The sequence below is a fragment of the Sceloporus occidentalis genome, unplaced genomic scaffold (assembly GCF_023333645.1).
Source record: "Sceloporus occidentalis isolate IW3139 unplaced genomic scaffold, rSceOcc1.0.p SCAF_2, whole genome shotgun sequence".
NCBI lineage: Eukaryota > Metazoa > Chordata > Lepidosauria > Squamata > Phrynosomatidae > Sceloporus > Sceloporus occidentalis.
This window is the reverse complement of record NW_028316982.1, coordinates 69,493,545-69,512,003: the sequence shown is the minus strand read 5'-3', so window position 1 is coordinate 69,512,003 and position 18,459 is coordinate 69,493,545. Positions and strand designations below refer to the sequence as shown.

Here is an 18,459-nt window from a genome sequence, read left to right as displayed (position 1 = left end):
AGCCACCCACTAGGGCTTCTTGATTAGCATCCTACCTGGATCTCCGAGGAATTCCCATCATCCCCTAGGAGCTCATTCCGCACCTCGTCACTGTAGGCAATTCGTGACCTTTTCTGTAAAACAAAAAAGAAAAGACACACAAAAAAAAAGTGTGAGCAAGCAAAGCTCCGGAGCCATCACTATCAAGGCTGATAATCTCAAAACCTCGAGAGCCCTCTAATGGATAGCTATTTGATTTTTTAAAAATTTCTAAAGAAAGTTCTCAAAGTCATTTTAACTGGATGTCAAATACAATGCAGACATCATCAATAATTATAGCAGGATTTTATTGAAACATTAAAATTACAATTCATTAGTAAAGCACTGCACACAGAGAAAAAGACCATCCTATTTAGTTCAATGTAAGCTTTCCCCAAACCCCTATTATTCAAATTCTCTGAATTTTCTCCCCCCATTCAAGAAATCCTATGTCATTTTATGCTACTCTAATATTAAGTAAAGTATCAAATTATTTGATGTTCTGGGATCTTTACCACGTTGCAAAGATAATGAACTTAAACAGCATGTACTTGAACTCCCACAATTAAGAATTACCATATACCATATACATATCAATAATGGAACTATGTGTATACATAACTACAAGTAGGGGAAATGTTACATTTCGCTCAACCTATATCTGAATGAAAACTCTTAATCAAAGAGTAACAGGTAAATCCTGAAAGGCCTAATTTTGTATGAACAGAACTATAGATAAGAAGTTCTCTAATTTCAACAAAATTCACCACTCAATCCCAAAAGAAAAAGGCATGCAGGGAAACAAAGGCTGGCTTTCGGGGGGGGGGGGGAGTTGTGAGGGAAGGAAAGTTAGTAAACTGATATCAACACAAAAGATAATCATAAAGTTGCTGCTGAGAGGGAAGGGATACAGTTCCTTTTTCTTAAACTTAATTCAAAGATTTATGACAAAAGAACATTTCTTCTGCCCAGGATATATAGTTTTGTTCAGGTACTTAGAATTCTTTAGCACTATAGCTACTAGTATCCTTTGGCAACAAAGTTTGAGTTTCTCATGAACAGAGACGTCCATAAGATGGAGCCAAAACAGTTAAAGTGATATTATTATTATTATTATTATTATTATTATTATTATTAACCTTTATTTATAAAGCACTGTAAATTTACACAGCGCTGTACATGCAATCTTTTAGTTAGACGGTTCCCTGCCCTCAGGCTTACAATCTAAGAAATGTTATCATTTTGGATACTCCCCTAAAATCTATTTTTCGCCTTTTCCTATCGTTTCCTATGAGGAAACTTAAGAATCTTAACAGATTTTCATGCAAGATATCTAGCTGGCTTTTGGAAACATATGAAATAAAAGTTTAGCAATCTACTGCATTGAATAGTCAAGCTCATTACACCTTAGAATTAAAACTTAGAATTAGAGCATCACTCAGCAAAACACTAGCTGTTAACTAAACTCAGATAATAAACATTTAAAAAGTCTCACTCACTCCAGTACTTTACTATTTAAAAGGAGATACACTCTGCATAGGTGGTGTTGTGTGATTTTATTAGATGCATACACTTGGATATTTACAGTGTGAAGATGGGATGTGAACTTGAAATGCTAAATATTGCTCTGAACATTCAGATATACTTTCATTCTTATTTCTCAAACTTAATGGCAAATGTTGTGTTACATTCTATTTTGTATTTTTCTGCCCATTTTAAAAACATATGAACAAATTTGAACCTAAATATATAACCATATCGTGAATAAGGGTGCCAGTTTTAAATCTGGTATCTCAGCACTGAGTAATTTTAAGAGTGCTAAATACTGGTAAACCTATAAAACAGACCACCAAATAGACCAGGAGTTAAATGCAAAAACTGCTCTCCACTCAGCAAATAAGCTGCAAGCTTCTTTCTCTTTTTTCTAATCTCAATGCTCAATTATTCCACCCATTACCTTTAATATTATGTAACTATTAGTACTCAAGAGAGAACATATATTAAAGTCAGTGTCATACAAACCGTAGAAACTTGTGTAATGGACATAGAGTATCCAAAAAGCCTTTTAAAAATATTTGGATATCTCAGACACAGCAGTTTCACATTAACCAAGTAAAAGTAGTCTCTACAGCATTAAAGGAAATGGGAACCTTTAAAGAGGCTCTAGTATCAGAGCTGCCTGTTTAAATTATTCATTTCATCACTATGGGAGACTAAAACACTCTGCAGTATGCAAGAATATCATATGGAGATGGGTTTTGTTTTTCGCTTTTTTCACCAAAAAGCCAACAAATTGGCATAGATTGCTCAATTATGATATTATCCTATTTTGTGTTTGATATACATCAGACAAGGAAAGAAGTTACAAACGCATGTCAATACATGATCCAGTTTTTTTATTTAACATCTTCTTATTCCTTCTAAGGTCTAATAGTTTAACTAGGCATGGTCACACAGCTCACCACAGTCATGATACCTGTGCTTTTAAATATATGCAACAGAAGTGACCTGAAGTTACTGTATATATTCAACCGTAAGTCAAACTCATGAATAAGTCGAGGGCAGGCTTTGGCATCAAAATTATGGATTTATATATGATTTGTGGATAATTCAAGCATCAAACTTAACGGAATATAACGAAGAATGTAAAGGATGAAGTAAAGGAAAACGATGCCAAAGAACTTACAAAATTCAAGTAGTCATAACGGTTTGTGTTCACCCTAAAGCCTGGATGCATGAGGAGGGAGCTAGGGCAAAAAGTGGCTAATGTGATGTGTGGGGTAGTGACAAGAGACAGAAGGGGCTAAGAAAACACACATGTCAAAAAGGATTAACAGCCCTTCCCCCAGCCAAAAAAAAAATGGCAACTAGATTAACAGTTATTATAACCTCTAACTTTAATGTATTAACTTTGCCTGATTTTAACCCAGAAAAGCTGGCGAACACACACAAATGTCTTCTTCAGATCCTTAGAAGCCCAATTCTTCTGGGCACTCCTTCGAGGAAAAGTGCCAAAGAACTGCCATTGTCCTGGCCAGGTATTCAGAAAGGTCAGAAGCAGCGGTGTAGCAGAGAGAGTAAAGGGGTCCGGTGGTTCTTTTAGCTGCTCCCAGAATGGACTAAATTCTTGCCTTTCAGCACTCTACTCAGAAAAGGAGATGGTTCCTTTTTTTCTTTTTTGATAAGAGTTAAAGTACAATACAGTCGGCCCTTCTTATACATGGATTTTTTATACACGGATTCTAGCATCCACAGTTTGAAAATGTTCAAAAACGTATACATTTCAAATATCAAACCTTGATTTTCCATTTTTTTAATAAGGGACACCATTTTGCTATGTCATTATATTTAATTGGACCTGAGCATCCATGGATTTTGTTATCCACAGGGGATCTTGGAACCAAATCCCAGCATGTAATGCTTACATTGACCCATGAATAAACTGACCAATGTTTTCTGGGACAATTTTTGACTAAAATTTCTAGACTTAATATATACAGTATATATGAGTATATACAGTAACTTGCATGACCCATAAATATGCCTTCTATTGATCTATTGGAAAGGCTGTGTGTAATCTTTCAGGACAGTACCAGGACTACTATGCCATCCAGGTTCAATTCTACCTGATTTATTCTGAAACTACAAGCATCATACACACCACTTGAGGAGGTCTTTGTGTCTAATTCTTGGCAGTTATTTGACATCACATGAGCTCTTGAAGGACTTCCTCCCTAAATCAAATTTAAATGTACATGGGCTCTGTTTACTGAGCATTCTAAAACCTCTCCAAAAAAGGCAAAAAAGACTTAAAGGGATCATAGGCAAACATGCATGGAAACAGGAACCATTGGTTGTGGCTCTCAATCTCAATCTATTTATCTCAATTTAATATTATTTCTCATTTAGTGGCTAATTGTCATAAGTGTTGACAGTGAGATGAGCAGAAATAAATAGCTGTTAAAAGACAGATGAAATATGGAGCAAGGAGGTCAAGGGTTCTCACTTTCTTTTGGGTATAATTCCTTGTAGCACTTTGACTATCATAGGAGAATCTTCAGCATACTTAGTCACACCCTGTCCTATACTTGACCAATTTTGCCATGATCAATGTAAAATGTAGCCAAGGTCTTCAACAATGTCACTCTGCTGGCAAGACAGATATATAGCCATCTTGGTTTACCTGTGCTGTGATGGGTGGGTCATAGAAATATGATCCTGACTAACAGGAACTTGACTATGGCCTGTTACAGACTGCCAAAATAAAGCTGCTTCGGGTCTCTTTGGAGGTATGCTATTTAAATGATGCATGGGTCCTAAGAGTCCGGAGATCACGCCAAAGCCACACTCCATTCCTAAGCACTGGAGTGCAGCTTTGATGCAGCTTCCGGATTCTTAGGATGCATGCATCATTTAAACAGCATACCTCCAAAGAGACCCGAAGCAGCTTTATTTTGGCAGTCTGTAACAGGCCATCGATTCTAAAATCCTGTTCTGTCAGTGGTGATTGTCCTTTCCTGTAATGCTTAGTACTAAGGAGAGATCATTCTACAAGCTCTGGGTAGAACCTGGGTTTGCACAGATAAAGTGTCTAGTTCAATTTTCCATATTTCCAGTTTAAGAAATCTTAAAACTATTTTTAAAAAATCAGTTGAAACCATGGAAAACCATTCTCAGGAAAAGTAGAAGGTACTGTGCCATGTGGATCAAGAGTCTGAAAAGGATATCTCAGAGACACCATGTTACGTGAACCCACTATCCCCAGCTGTCTGCTGAAATCTCAAATGAAGGCAACATTACTGCAGCCCTTCCTTTTCTGAATCTTCATAGAAGAGCTTGGAGAACCTCTCAAATTACACTGAGCTTTGGGGAAGACTGAAACAGTGAGAAAGGTTTGGTCTGCTTTTTCTTTCTCCAAGCATATACTCCCCTGTGGGTCCCAGAGGAATCTGTTGCAGTTAAAAGTAATTGAAGATTGCTTTAAAAAAAATGTTAACTCCTCCCCATTCTTAGACCATTTTATTTAAAAAAAAACTACAGCTAGATATGCAGCTCATCATTAGTCTGAACAGAATTTTTTGTTAGTTTGCAAAGATTCCTGCATAGAAGGCTACAACAGAAGTTTGTCTTCTGTTTACAGAAAATGATTGTAGATATTCCCGTTCACTATAATCCACATCAACAACAGCACAACTAACATTTATTGTCACAATCCCTTTATTGTCATGATCTCTCTCATTTATGAAAGCAGAAGTTTTATAGCACAACTAAACCCGTTGACTACAATTAGGACCAGTTCTATATATTCATCAATAAATAATTTGATACTACTTTTGATCACAATTTCATCCCAAAATGAACTGATTATATAAAAGACCAGGCTTTTGAACTAAAGTGCCCACTTGTTCTCTCAGAATCTATCTAAAATATCAATACAACACTCTCTCTTGTCTCTGAAATAATAAATGCACTAACCTTACTAACACCCCTAAATGAAGCCAATTGTCATTAAGCCTAGCAAAAAAAGCAAGTTAACATAACAGTGATAAAGGAGCTTTATGTTTTTAACTTTGCCACCCTGCATTGAGTATAAATTTGTACTGTAGCCAAATGCAAGCATGATAGTTTGTGCTGGAAAATGTCACACATACTGCTACAGTTTGAAGGAACCCAATTCATAATGCATTTTATAAATAGTTAATGACTTCTATACATAAGCTAACCAGGCAAATCAAGAAATTGTCAACATTTTTAGTCTTAGTTGTCAGTTACCACTGTCTACTGCTACTTTATATGTGTGCTTCTAAAAAAGACAGAAGCTTTACTGAGGCTGTAATTCAGTGCCTCTTCCGGGAAGCTCGGTACGAATTTAAGAATTCTTCTATACCGATCTTGCCCAGCAAAGGACCATCAGTGACAAGATCCCCCACTTACTTTCCACATGTGTGTTCAAGACACAATGCACACAGAAGCCCTGCTTAACTCTCTTAGGCAAAGCTATATGTACATCTGTTCTTCTTATAGTCAAAGGGAAAGGAAAGGCAAAAGGTATGTCAAATTCGGGTTAACTAGAATACAGCAAATGAACAGGGACGCTAAGGAAATTCTCCTGAATGCAAATCAAATGCCTACCAGATGAACGGAGCCATCTATATGTAGGAAATTCTACACTGTCTTTTCAATCTATTTAACCTTTCATCATTTGGGAATCAATACATGGTTACTATCGTGTATTGTCTCTGTCCATCCCACAGGCACATTTGGTGACACCACAAGAGAGAGCCTTCTTGGTGGTTGCTCTCAGTCTGTGAAATTCCTTCCCAAGGAAGACTACATTTGTCTTCTCTGCTCTCTGCCTGCCAACTGGCTATTGCAGAAGGTCTTTTAACTGGGGTGTGTTGTATTATTATGTTTTTATTGCTTTTTAAATTCTTTTAAATTAATATTATTAATATAATTGTTGACTTGCTTTTTAATGTTGCATTACAATTTGCTTTAATGGTATTCTGTTTTAACATACTATAAGCCATCCTGAGCCCCATATTGGGTGACAGGCATGATATAAATAAAATGAAAATTTAAAAATAGTTCAATAAAATTATTATTCACCTGAACATATGGAGGACAAAATGGGTGGTCAAGACATTCAGGGCACACATATGCCTCATCCCTTGAATATACCCCATTCACCTGGCAGCATCTGAGGCCTTTGCAACAAGGTCTGCAGAAGATTACAGAAGCACATAATGATATTGCTTATGTAGTTGACATAGCATGCTGTAACACATGTTTTTCGTAAAGGTACTAATTCCATACCACTTTTAGACTGATATATAGTGATTATTGTGAGATATCTGAAAATCTGATATCACATATGCAAGTACACACAAGGTTTTTATTTCCATACAATACATTAATTCATTAAAAAATACCAGAATACATCTTAAGATTCTTTAGTAGTTGTAGTAGTAGTAGTAGTAGTAGTATTAAAACTGCATAAATGTGCACATGCCTAAACAAAAGATTTTCAATATTATGCATATATCATCCACATATAAAATGGTGCAGATTCATAAAATCAAGGTGAACCATGGACATATGATATTTAAACGTGGTATCAGTTTTTAGTTTAATAAACATTTGAGCTGAACAAGACTGCTATAGGCCATCAGTGACAGTTTGCAACTATCACGTGAAAGCGGCAATGAAGATGTCTCCAAATTTCTGAACTTACATTCCCATCACCATCACAAGCATTTTTGGGGATGACACAAGAAAGTATTAACATTCTCAAAACCATTCTGAGTCCATTGTCAGGGGAAAGGCAGAATATGAATAACAAGAACCACTATCACCACCACTACATCTTTAAAGATGCTATTTTGTTTAGCTTTGTATAGCTCCTTTAAAGTATGGAGTAAAACCTAGAGTAGATTCACCATCCACTCATAAGGAAGGCATCAGCTACTGGAGAAGGAAAGCAGTCATCAGAAGCAATGTATGACCTCTAACATGACCACTCTTATATCAAGCACAGCTGGATGAACCATGCACACTGCTGTGCAATACCACATCTGAAAATTATCCCTGTATTAACCTGCAAGCAGAGTGAATTTGGTACCTTTATGATAAGTGTATATAGGCCCAGTACATACCGGCCTTACGTGACGCCCTTGTTACATGCTAGGGTTGCCTGGGGGCGGAGCGTCCACAAGCCCTAGTCTCTGGAGCAGCAGAAAACAAGCTTGCTCCCTCCTCAATATGACATCCCTTCAAATATTTAAACAGGGCTATCATATCACCTCTTAATCATCTCTTCTCCAAGCTAAACATCCCCAGTTCTCTAAGTTGTTCCTCATAGGGCATGGTTAGTTATTCCACTATACAAAAAGGCATAAAGTACAATGTGCTTGTGCTCTGCATAGGTGACCAAGAAAAACCTGGTTCTATGAACATATTCCAAAAATATTATCAGCGCCAATAAATATATTCACATAAAACATATAATAATTGTCGTTAGATGACTGTCAGTTTTAGAGCATTAAAGGTTACTTATAAAGTAGTTAGCTATAGTTATAGTTAGAAAGCCTAGATAGGTACCAATATACAGCAGTTGCAAGTATTTAGAAGTCTTTTATTTCCCATTTCTCAAAAGTAATTATAATATTTATTTTTGAATATTTCTGAAAATAATCTAAATGCTACAAAGCCATTGCCATGGACTGTATCTACACTGCAAATACTCTTATGACTTTTAATACTTTTATTACTAGAATAAGGAATATATTACAAGAACTACCGTAGTTACTTTTAGCTAGCTATTTCCATAATTATCAGGAATAATGGTTATTATCAAAGTATGATTATCAAGTAAGAAATGACCATTTAGGAGTAGTACAGTGGTGCAAATGTTACTTGGAAAGTTGCCTACTTGTATCCTTGTAGTCTGAATGAAAATGGGCTAAAACAATGCTAGGCAGAAGAATCAGATTTTATCTTGGATGCTACAATAATCCTATGATCATAAACTTTCACATAATCAATCCTGCCTACCTACTCTCTTATTAAGGGATTCAAAATGTGCATCTAAAACTAAGAGGTCACAAAGTCTAATTTATGGCCTTAAAATAACTACGGTACACAAAAAAGGGAACAGAGCTGACTAGTTATGAGACCATTTCAATACCTACTTTAAATGTACCACAATACTCAGAGTTTACGCCAAGGAACAATTTGATTCCAGGCAGACACCACTTAGTAAAGAAGCAAGATTTTTGCATACTGATTCTCTTAAAGCCCTGTTCAAACAGATACACTTGCTCAGTTCTGTCTGGCAATTTGGCTTTAAACAATCTGTCTGCTTGACCCAAGTCTTAACATTTCCCAACTGAACTGAATATATTCACAGGCAAGCACAGTTAAATTAGAAATGAAATGAATTAATTCTGCTTAAACTAATTAAGAACTGTGATCTGCAGCACCACCCCAGTGTGTAATTTTACATGTGTAGCAGAGTACATGTAGCCACAACTATAAGAATTCTGCTCAACTACTAATCTGAGCATAACAATGAAGTTAGCCTATTACTAAATCATATGAGAAGTTAATTTCCATGGCCTGCACATGGCAAAGCAATTGCTTAAATTGCTTCACCTGGGAATTTAATACAATGTTATCATCAGACCAGCCACATGGTAAATAGATTTATAATATTTTCCATGTGCTAGCTAAGTTGCATATGAATTAAGCAACAATCGAGTATTACAATACAATCAGCTCTTTTCCACACCTGGTGGACAGGGTATTTTGCTAAATTGCTACCCATACAGCTGCATCAGCAACAAAGATGGAAAGAGCAATGGGAAGAGAAACAATCTCAATGGCACGTGACCAATTTCACATAGTAACGAAATGAGATATAGATAGGAAAAGATACCCAAAATTATCAACTCCCAACATCTGTACAACAGAATTCAGACTGCTCGTTTCTATTCAATTTTGGCTTCATTCTCCATATTTCATACTCTAAATTACTCACTTGCATTCTGCTATGTTCAAACTAGCAAAAGTAAAACATTAATCCGTTCACTTTAATTCAGTATTTTCGGCAATTATCCAAGTAACCCAGGGATGGTATTTCTCCAGTTATGTATATGTGTGTATGTTTGTGTATGTAGGATTAATTATCACAACAGAATTATTCTAACCTCTGTTGTCTTTAGCTGAAACATTTCAAAGAGTAGTGCAGTCAATGGGTGGGATATGTATGTTATAAGACAGAGAAGATGTATGGCAGTTGCTGTTGATGACTGATAATTAGGTATTATCTTCCACCTGAGACTATGTAGGGTTACAATGCTGAGTCCTCTCTCTCTCTAAAGAAGTTATTTCTTGTTTCCACTGTTCCTCGGGGAAAAAAAGGCATCTAATTTGCAATAACCAAAATAGGAGACTGTTTTCTGAACTTTATAATTTGCAACTAGTTGTTCCATTTTTTTCTCACTAAGAGTACAAGTTTGATATTCCTAAAATTGTTATTTTAGCTATGCACTATGATCACCTAATCGTTTGTATCATACTGCATGACCTTCTGGTGATGATTTACGTGACAGAATAAGATCTTCTGCCCCAGCGATGTTGAAGGTAACTGTTTCCCTGATAACAACACAGATGGTGCAGCACTTAGTTCATGTGGATGCAATCCAAGCTGCTGATCACTTAGTATCACTGCTGATCTTAGGATGATTGCTGATCATTTAAGAACATCTCCCACTAGTAATAAGTACAGATTGAGAGGCTGGTGGAAAACTGTAATAGAAGAAACACTGATTGCTTTTGCAAGATGTTCAGTATTGGGTAATAATGGGTAACTTTTCCTGACTGCCAAGTGATAGCTAGGGCATGTGTGAAATCTATCACATATAGGATGTGTACCTCTGCTTTTGCAAGGCAGGGGCGGGGGGAGTCTTACCTCATATTGTTTGTGGAGAAGATGAAATAAGGATACCCACTGTGAAGATGGTGTTTTTTATATTCATTTGTGAATTATCTTTTGGTAATCGTTACAGATGTGTCTGAAAAGATCATGTTTCTTTACATGCACAGGGGGCCAAGATTTCAACTACAGGTAGGTATGGATTTTTTATGATTATCTGTGGCAGCATTGTTGTTCTCAATGATGAGGAAACTATCAAGGAAAATGAGCTGTGTATTTTCAGAAGTACAGACAAATGTAAACATAATTGTGGAATAGAGAAAACTGGTGTGTTTAAAATGTTCTGGGGTTCCTTGCTCTTCATGAAGTTCACAAGGTCATCAATGAACACCCAATATATAGTTGGCTTATCTCTGTTCTTACAATAAAAGCCATATGCGTACTCATCACTGTGCTGTTCATCATCATCATCATCATCGCTATCATCATTATTTGTTCCCCACTTTTGACCCCAAACTGGGACTCAAGGTGGCTCCTATCCCCAATCAATTGAGTTCTAAGAATGACTAAAGAGATGATAATTTATGAAACCAATGGAACTAAATTGAGTAAAGACTTTCATAATGTTTTCAATGGCACATAAGTGTGCTTAACAGGCTTGATCCAGCCCACTATGTGCAACTATGGTGGCCATGTGTTCTACTTATAGAGAATAGTCACCTAAAGAGCTGTCAAAAGACTATTTAGAGTGTTGTCCTGTCCAATTAAAAAAAAACATAGAAGAGGAGAAAAGATACTTGAATAAGGCAATCAATACAGTATTTGACACAGATGGTTAAACATCCATGTTGGGCTGGGAGAGAAAAACAGTGATCCAAATACCATCACCCTACTCACAATAAAGACCCACTGAAATCAGTGAGCTCTACCTCAAGTAAGTGGCATAACTTTAACCATTAATTCACTATTATGAACTGTGGTACCTGGAAGTATGCCACAGTAAGACAAAAAAAAATCTATAATAATTCTTCAATAATATTATAAACACTCCATTTAAATGCAAGTTATCATATTATTTTTAATCACACTGCAGGGAATGATTTAAGAACATCATGCTTCAAGGCCAGGATAATACAGTAATCTGCACAGGACTATGTATATTGTCCAGGAACAGCAATTTTCTAAGGGGGTTTCCACTTGAGTCTTTGACTTGTAAACAGTAGAAGATCCTTGGATTAGCTAGGCCAGAAATTAATGTATCCTATATATAGTGGGCCCTTGGTAGATGCTGGGGATTGATTCCAGGACCCACCATGGATAACAAAAACCGTGGATGCTCAAGTTCCATTAAATACAATGGCATAGTAAAATGGTGTCTCTATACAAAATGGCAAAATCAAGATTTGCTTTTTGGAATTTATATATATATATATATATATATATATATATATATATATAATATTTTCAAGCCATGGATGCTGGAATCCATTAATAAAAAATCTGTGGATAAAGTGAGCTGATTGTACTATTTCCTAGTGAAAATATTACACAAACAAACAAACAAGCTTCATTTATATACCACTTCATACTGCCTAAGCAGTGTCCAAGCGGTTTACAATTGCAAACTAATTTGTCCCCAACAATCTGGGTACTCATTTTAGTGACCTCAGAAGGATGCAAGCCTGAGTCAAGCTTGGACCCTTTTTCTGGTCTTGAACTCGCAACCTTACGGTTTTGAGTGAGTGGCTGCAGTACAGGCATTTAACCACTGCGCCACTAGAACTTGACCATTGTTATATTTGAGCAAAGTGGTGTCTTTCATCAAGATAAGCCCATTCTCTGTTTCTTCACAGTGCAGTGATAACCATAAGCCACAGTTTGCAATGATTTTCATCTTTGGCAATTGAAAAAAAAAAGTATTTACAGAGGAAGCAATAACCCTATTTGACACTGCAGCTTTTTCAAGAACTGCAGATGTATGGCACAAGCATGTTCTCTTCAAATTATGATTCATCATGCCAAACAGATGCTTAATTCTTATGTTACACAGATGAATCTCATCAATGTAAACATGTATAAAAATCTAGGGCTGCTATTTAAAACAGAAGTAACCAGGGGCTGGATTTCTCCCTCATATAAGCAAACCAAGGAACAAAAACACATAAAAGAACAAATGTTTACCATATGAGGGAGAAAGTAAAATTTTCACCTGCAACTGACATACCAAATTGTGAAACCTCCCACCCACGTGTTCAAAATATTTAAGTACACTTATTTTCATTCCATGTTTCATTTATTGTGCAAAAACAATGCAACCAGAAAATCACATTGCACCACTCTTCCCCATTTTCTTCTTGTTTAATAAGAATTTGTGCTTATTTACTTCTTTATTTTTACAACTTAACAGGCTTTAAAGGGCTGTCTGTTTTGGCCCTGAGAAAGGAGGAATCTTGCCCTTCCAAATAGGCTCAGGGAACAGGAAAATGCTGCAGTCTCTCTGAGCTTTTATGTTCTTCCTTATTAAAAACCTTTGCCATCTTGACCACATTCTGATGTTGGTTGGCCACATGTCCCAGTTTTCTGGGCTGGAGGGTATGTTGTTCTACAACAAGTTCTGAGATTTCTTTTCTTTTCATTAAAAAAAATATAGTCCGTATGTCTATATTTATGGGGAAAAGTGTGGTTATTTCACCAAAATTTATATTTAGTTAGATTTAACTGTGGTGTTAAATCTATGAGGTGGCTCAAGTGGTTAAGATTCAATCAATCAATCAATCTTTATTAATGCTTAAGCCAAAGGCCATTCGCATGATAAAATATAAAACCAATAACAGCAATTCAGAATTATAAAATATTCCATCAGATAACATCCAGATTTAATACATAATATACTTCCAGTCAATTAAATAAGACAACGTTAAAAAAAAAAAAACAAAAAAAAAACCACTTCAAGGTTTGGGTAAGATCATCCACCTAACCATCATTAAAAACATTTTTTAAAAAAAACATAAACGGCTTCAAAGTTTAGATAAGGTCATCCCCCTGACAAAGTGGTTAAGATGATGACTGTTGATTGCAAGATCAACAGGTTGACAGTTTGAGGCCCAGGTGCCGGATGATGGGGTGAGCTCCCATCACTAGTCCCAGCTTCTGCCAACCTAGCAGTACGAAAGCATGTAAAAGTGCATGTAGATAAATAGGTACCACTCCGGTGGGAAGGTAAACAGCGTTCTTTGCAAACATGCTGGTCACATGATCACAAACTAGTCTCTGACAACACTGGCTCTTTGGCTTAGTAACAGAGATGAGCACCGCACCCTATGGTCAGACACGACTTGACAACCTTGTCAACAGGGAATACCTGTACCTTTAACTGTGGTGTATAAAAAAAGGAAAAAAGTCAACTTCATCCCTTCATTTTTAAAGATAGCATGTTCAGCTTAACCACAGCTTAGGGTTCAGATGCAAGACTTAACCATGCTTGAGTGAAATGGAAGGGAAAGCTTCCTGAAGCTGTGTATGTCATGGGGGAAAGGGAAAACACAGAAACCTTAGATTTTTCTTGGCTCATTTCCTTAAGCTATACTATACTTATTTTTAGGCTGTGCTTATCAGTATGTCTGGTCTCATATTTTGTGAGCAACATATTATTGTAGCAGTAAGCAAAGGGTGGTCCTGGGGTCACATGCAGCTTTCAATGCAGTTTTCAAAGTCTTAGGCCCATTCAGTTTCTCCAGAATGCTCTTCTTCATACCAAAACAAAATGTGAATTTCCAGAAGCAGAATTTCACCATTTAAATATGTTGTCACAGCTCCCCTGCTCCAATGTTTAACACTGAAAAGGTCTTTCAAGAAGAGCAGAGAACAATTTAAAGTGCACTGTTAGGTGTAGCTTGCCCGTATTATCTGGCATTATTTTTGTTTTCTGTCTTGTATATTTACTGAGTTCCATACTTATCAATCACTTCCCTATTAGGATTCAACTAGTAATAATTGACTCTATTTGCTCATTTCAAATGAACCAATTTCCCCAAAGTGCTCACTGTGTATATACTTTCTTTTCTGATATAATAAATAACTGCTAGTATGAGTGTGTTACTGGGACAAAGACTTTCAAGTCTTAAATATCCATTATGTGTGTAAAACTCAGACTGTGCATAAGCTTGGATCACTGATCTTGAGAACACACTTATTAATCTCCTAAACGAACAAACTCTACTTTGCATTTTAATTTATTTTGGGACACAGAGGGGTTCTATCCTCACCTTGCATGTGTCTGTGTGTCTTCGAAACACCTGTTGATTTATGGCAACCCCATAAATTTCATAGGGTTTTTTATAGTCAAGGAATACTGAGAGGTGGTTTTGGCAGTTCCTTCCTCTGAAATATAGCCAATACTACCTGGTATTCATTGGAGATCTACCATCCAAGTACTAACCAAAGCTGGCCCTGCTTAGCTTCCAAGATCAAAAAAAAGGATCTGGTGCCTTTATGTATTTAGACCCTAGTATCTTCACCTTACTGCCACATAATTAAGACCACTGCACTAGTTATGATAAAAGCTGTGAAAAGAAGCAAGTTTTCTCTTCCTTAATAAGTGTATTCTTATGCAAAAGAACAAAAGATGCATTCTCTCCAAAGAAAGGGAGAGAATATTCATCTCTCTTTTCACATAAGAATGGGAAATATGGAAACCTAACAAGAAAACCTTGAGGAAAATGGCTAGGCAAATTAAAAAAAAATTCAATACATTCATTGAAGGAAAATACATTCTATTCACTTTTCAGGAAACCTTCTCAAATATACAGATAGATGAAACCCTGTATGGTTACTTCAAAGAAATCTTCACATTTTTACTGAATAAAAAACTTTAACATGAAAGAGGGAAAGGACTGATAAAGTTACTTTTATTAGTAGCTAGTATAGCATTCAAAGAAAGATAAGGAGTGTAGAACCAAGAATATATTATTCCTGAAGCACCTCCTCAATGAATCACCATTACTGATTTTCCACATCACCATTTTTAGAACAAAACACCAAACAATTCAAGCTGTCTGCTTCTGATTATGTACAGAATGTTTTTTGTACCCGTTTTCCATTCCACCCTCCAAAATAGGCCCTATGTCCCCAACCCCTCTGAACACTGACTTTTGAAAAAATATATAACCATGCACACAATACATTTAGCAATACATCCGAGGAGCACCATTCCTATAAAATGGTTACCGTATATGCATATGATAACTGGGATTACAAAACTACCAATAGCAGTTGTACAGAAAACATACACAGTGAAAAATATATATCCCACACTGATTTCTAAGAGTTACTTCTAAGATAAAGCAAAATAGACAACAATCCAGAGAAAAACGGAGCCTTCTCTTCATGTGACACTTCAGTGTTGACTGTAGATTACAGCAGTGCAAGTATATTAACATCTGCTGTGACTTGTCTAAAGCCATAGAGTTCTGAAACCCCTGAAATTTAAGTTCCAAAGCTAACACTAAAAAAGGGTGAAGAGGTAGCAGTCTAGAAATCCAACTCCAAACTGTTTTCAGGACCAGATTTCAACAAGAGTTAAGGCAAGGCTGGGAAGAGAGAGCGTAGAAGAGATGGGATCTGCTGCCTTCAGAGCTAGCGAAAAGGGATTACTGCCACATGCAATTCTTACTGTTCTGAACATTTTCCCATGTGTGTGCATACACATGTGCATGAGCCTTCAAGTTGCCTGTCCAAGTATGGTGACCCCACGAATTTCATAGCGTTTTCTTAGGCAAGGAATATTCAGAGGAAGACATTTATTGGAGTCAACCATCTCAGTGGAAGTATCCATTATGCATCTCCCTAGACTCACTGTGAGTAAGTGCACTTTGTCTAAATGATGTATATATTTGAAAGGCTTATGATACATTTTAGAGAAATATTTCTCCAGTTTTATGCACAAAAGTATGCTATATTTTAAAAATGTGAATGAATAAAAAGATGTATAGCTAAGCTCTTTTCTTCCTGTGTGTGCGTGTGTGATCCTATTAATTTAATGTGGTTTTCATAGGCAGGAAATACTTATAGATAGTTGTGCTAATGCCTTCTTCTGGAATATAGCCTACAGCACCTGGTGTTTACCAAGCAGGACTGCTTAGTACTAAGTGTTAAGCAGGACTGCTTAGCTTCCAAGATCAGATTGGATCTGGTGCCTTTAGAGTATAATTAGTTCTATTCAAATATATTCAGCAGTAAAGGCCACTGTGACAGCTTTCAGGCATGCAAAGTATAGCTCAGTTCAGTGTAAGTTCTACGTAGCTTCATTGTACATATCTTTAAGTGTAAAGAAACTGAAACACTGCTCTTGCAAAGGAGTATTATCATCCTCTGATACTAATAATTAGTGCACATGACATTCTACTTAGTTTACAAAGGAATGAGAATCATGTGGCCCTACAAATGTTGCTGAACTGCAGCCTTAGCCAACACAGTTAATTGGAAGAACCTGGAGTCACAGTCACACAACATTTGGAGATCTGTATGATTTCCACCACTGGTTTATATCCTTAGCTATATCCTGCTGCAAGAGGGCTGGCCCCAAAGAAAACTCAGTGAAAAACCCAATTTTTCATATATTGACCCCCCCCAAAAAAAAACAGAGTTGACTTATCCATGGGTCAAAATAGGTACTGTACTTTAACTGTCATTAAAAAAAAAAAAAAGAACCACCTACTGGTGAAAAGCAAGAGTGTCATCTGCCCTGGAAGCACTGAACCCCCATCTATTTTCTCATCCATCTAGCCTTCAGTATGAGCACAAACTGTTATGCCTTCTGGAATTTTGTAAGTTCTTTGGCATTGTTTTCCTTTGCTTCATCTTTACATCCTTTGTTAGATGACCCTAGGTTTTCCCCTCGACTTATCCATGGCCCATATCAAAATCCATGATTTTGGTCCCAAAACCTGCCCTCAACTTATACATGAGGTTGATTTATAGTCGAGTATATACACTGTTTACAGAGTTATTGTCCAGAATGCTAAATATACCATCTAAGGTAAATAAACATTGGTACAGTGGTACCCCGGGATACGAATTCACCGCGTTACGAAATTTCCGGGGTACGAAAAAGTTACATTGGAAAAAAACTGTTCCGGGTTACGAAAGATTTTTCGGGTTACGAAATTAATTTCGGCGCGAAATTCAAATCGGAAGCCGCGGCTAGCGGCTTCCCAGCGCCTTTTCGGGTTGCGAAATGTATCGGGTTACGAACGGCGCAGCGGAACGAATTAAATTCGTAACCCGAGGTAGCACTGTATAATTATATAAGCCTGAAAAAAAAACTTTTATTCTACACAAATATATTTTGTAACAGCTATTGAGTAAGAATTCATTTTAATTTTAAAAGGCATAGTTTATGTTCAGAATTAATTGTAACTACATAACTAAAACAAGGTATACATTATATTAAACTCTACTGGTGCTTAATATAAACAAAACATGTATATCCTACTTAAACCATACTAAAGCACTGGTAGTGGAGGGGCATACCACAACAACTTGCTAAACGTATTTCTAACATCATTAAAAATATTTTTGACAATAGTTTTCAAGCAAATAGAATAGATAGTTTCTCCTCTCCAGCAAAATTATTAATAAGATAATATTAATGAATACTGTTTGAGTACAGTGGGGCCTCCGCATACGCGGACTTTTTATAAGCGGCTTTGAGCGTACGTGCTCAAGACGCTGGGCGCGCGTGGGGTGGAAAGGGCGGCACATCCCATTCAGTTGAATGGGCGCGTGCGCCCGTTGCGCCCCGCGCGCACCCGTTGCGCCCCGCGCACCTCTGGAACGAGGTTCCACTGTACTACAGTCAGATTATCTGGGTGTTTGCTGATTTGCATCTCTCTCCAAATTTTCATTTTCGACATATTAAAATTAATATGAGAAAGTGATGGGCAGAGGGGAGGATATTATTATTATTATTATTATTATTATTATTGGTGGCAGTTTCAGTTACACTT

The 18,459-nt window shown here is 36.7% G+C and overlaps 1 protein-coding gene across 12 annotated transcripts in view; it reads right to left on the bottom strand.

Annotated features, from left to right (window-relative positions):
- The window catches only part of LOC149318512 (vesicle transport through interaction with t-SNAREs homolog 1A), a 300,751-nt gene that overhangs the window by 230,743 nt on the left and 51,549 nt on the right, over nt 1–18,459 (bottom strand). For 11 of the 12 annotated variants that reach the window (XR_016280048.1, XM_089509918.1, XM_089509908.1 and 8 more), the window contains one exon: nt 36–113. The exons of the other annotated variant lie outside the window; for it this stretch is intronic. Coding sequence is in view for 10 of the 11 variants with exons in the window: in XM_089509918.1 (XP_089366044.1) it covers nt 36–113 (78 nt within the window). In the remaining variant the exon portion in view is untranslated. The remainder of the gene's footprint in view (nt 1–35; nt 114–18,459) is intronic. 12 annotated transcript variants of the gene reach the window in all.